We start from the raw sequence: 429 nt of genomic DNA on the forward strand, positions 1-429 counted from the left end.
GGATGATAGCTATGCATCACCTTCCATTAAAACAAACAAACAGGGGTGCCTGGGTGGCTCAGTCGGGTGGCCGACTTCAGCTCAGGTCACGATCTCGCGGTCTGTGAGTTCGAGCCCCGCCTCAGGCTCTATGCTGACAGCTCGGAGCCTAGAGCCTGTTTCAGATTCTGTGTCTCCCTCTCTCTCTGACCCTCCCCTGTTCATGCTCTGTCTCTGTCTCAAAAATAAATAAACATTAAAAACAAACAAACAAACAAACAAACAACAGACCCAGAATGGCCAACTTGATGGACCCTCTGACCTCAGTCTTCGGAGAGGCCTATAGGTATTGATACTTAGAGCCGTTCCTATTCTAAGTAGACAACCCACCCCCACATCCTCCCTGGGTGTTTGCAGTGCAGGTATGTTGAAAGTCTGAGTTAGGATCCA

General features: G+C 49.4%; 1 protein-coding gene across 1 annotated transcript in view; it reads left to right on the plus strand.

The window, feature by feature from the left end:
- The first annotated feature begins 275 nt into the window (after positions 1-275).
- The window catches only part of LAIR1 (leukocyte associated immunoglobulin like receptor 1), a 10,719-nt gene continuing 10,565 nt past the window's right edge, over positions 276-429 (plus strand). Inside the window, exon 1 of the mRNA XM_053906464.1 lies at positions 276-325. Within this exon, the coding sequence (XP_053762439.1) occupies positions 276-325 (50 nt within the window). The remainder of the gene's footprint in view (positions 326-429) is intronic.

The sequence above is a fragment of the Panthera pardus genome, unplaced genomic scaffold, assembly GCF_024362965.1.
Source record: "Panthera pardus isolate Hobbes unplaced genomic scaffold, ASM2436296v1 HiC_scaffold_18, whole genome shotgun sequence".
Classification (NCBI taxonomy): Eukaryota; Metazoa; Chordata; class Mammalia; order Carnivora; family Felidae; genus Panthera; species Panthera pardus.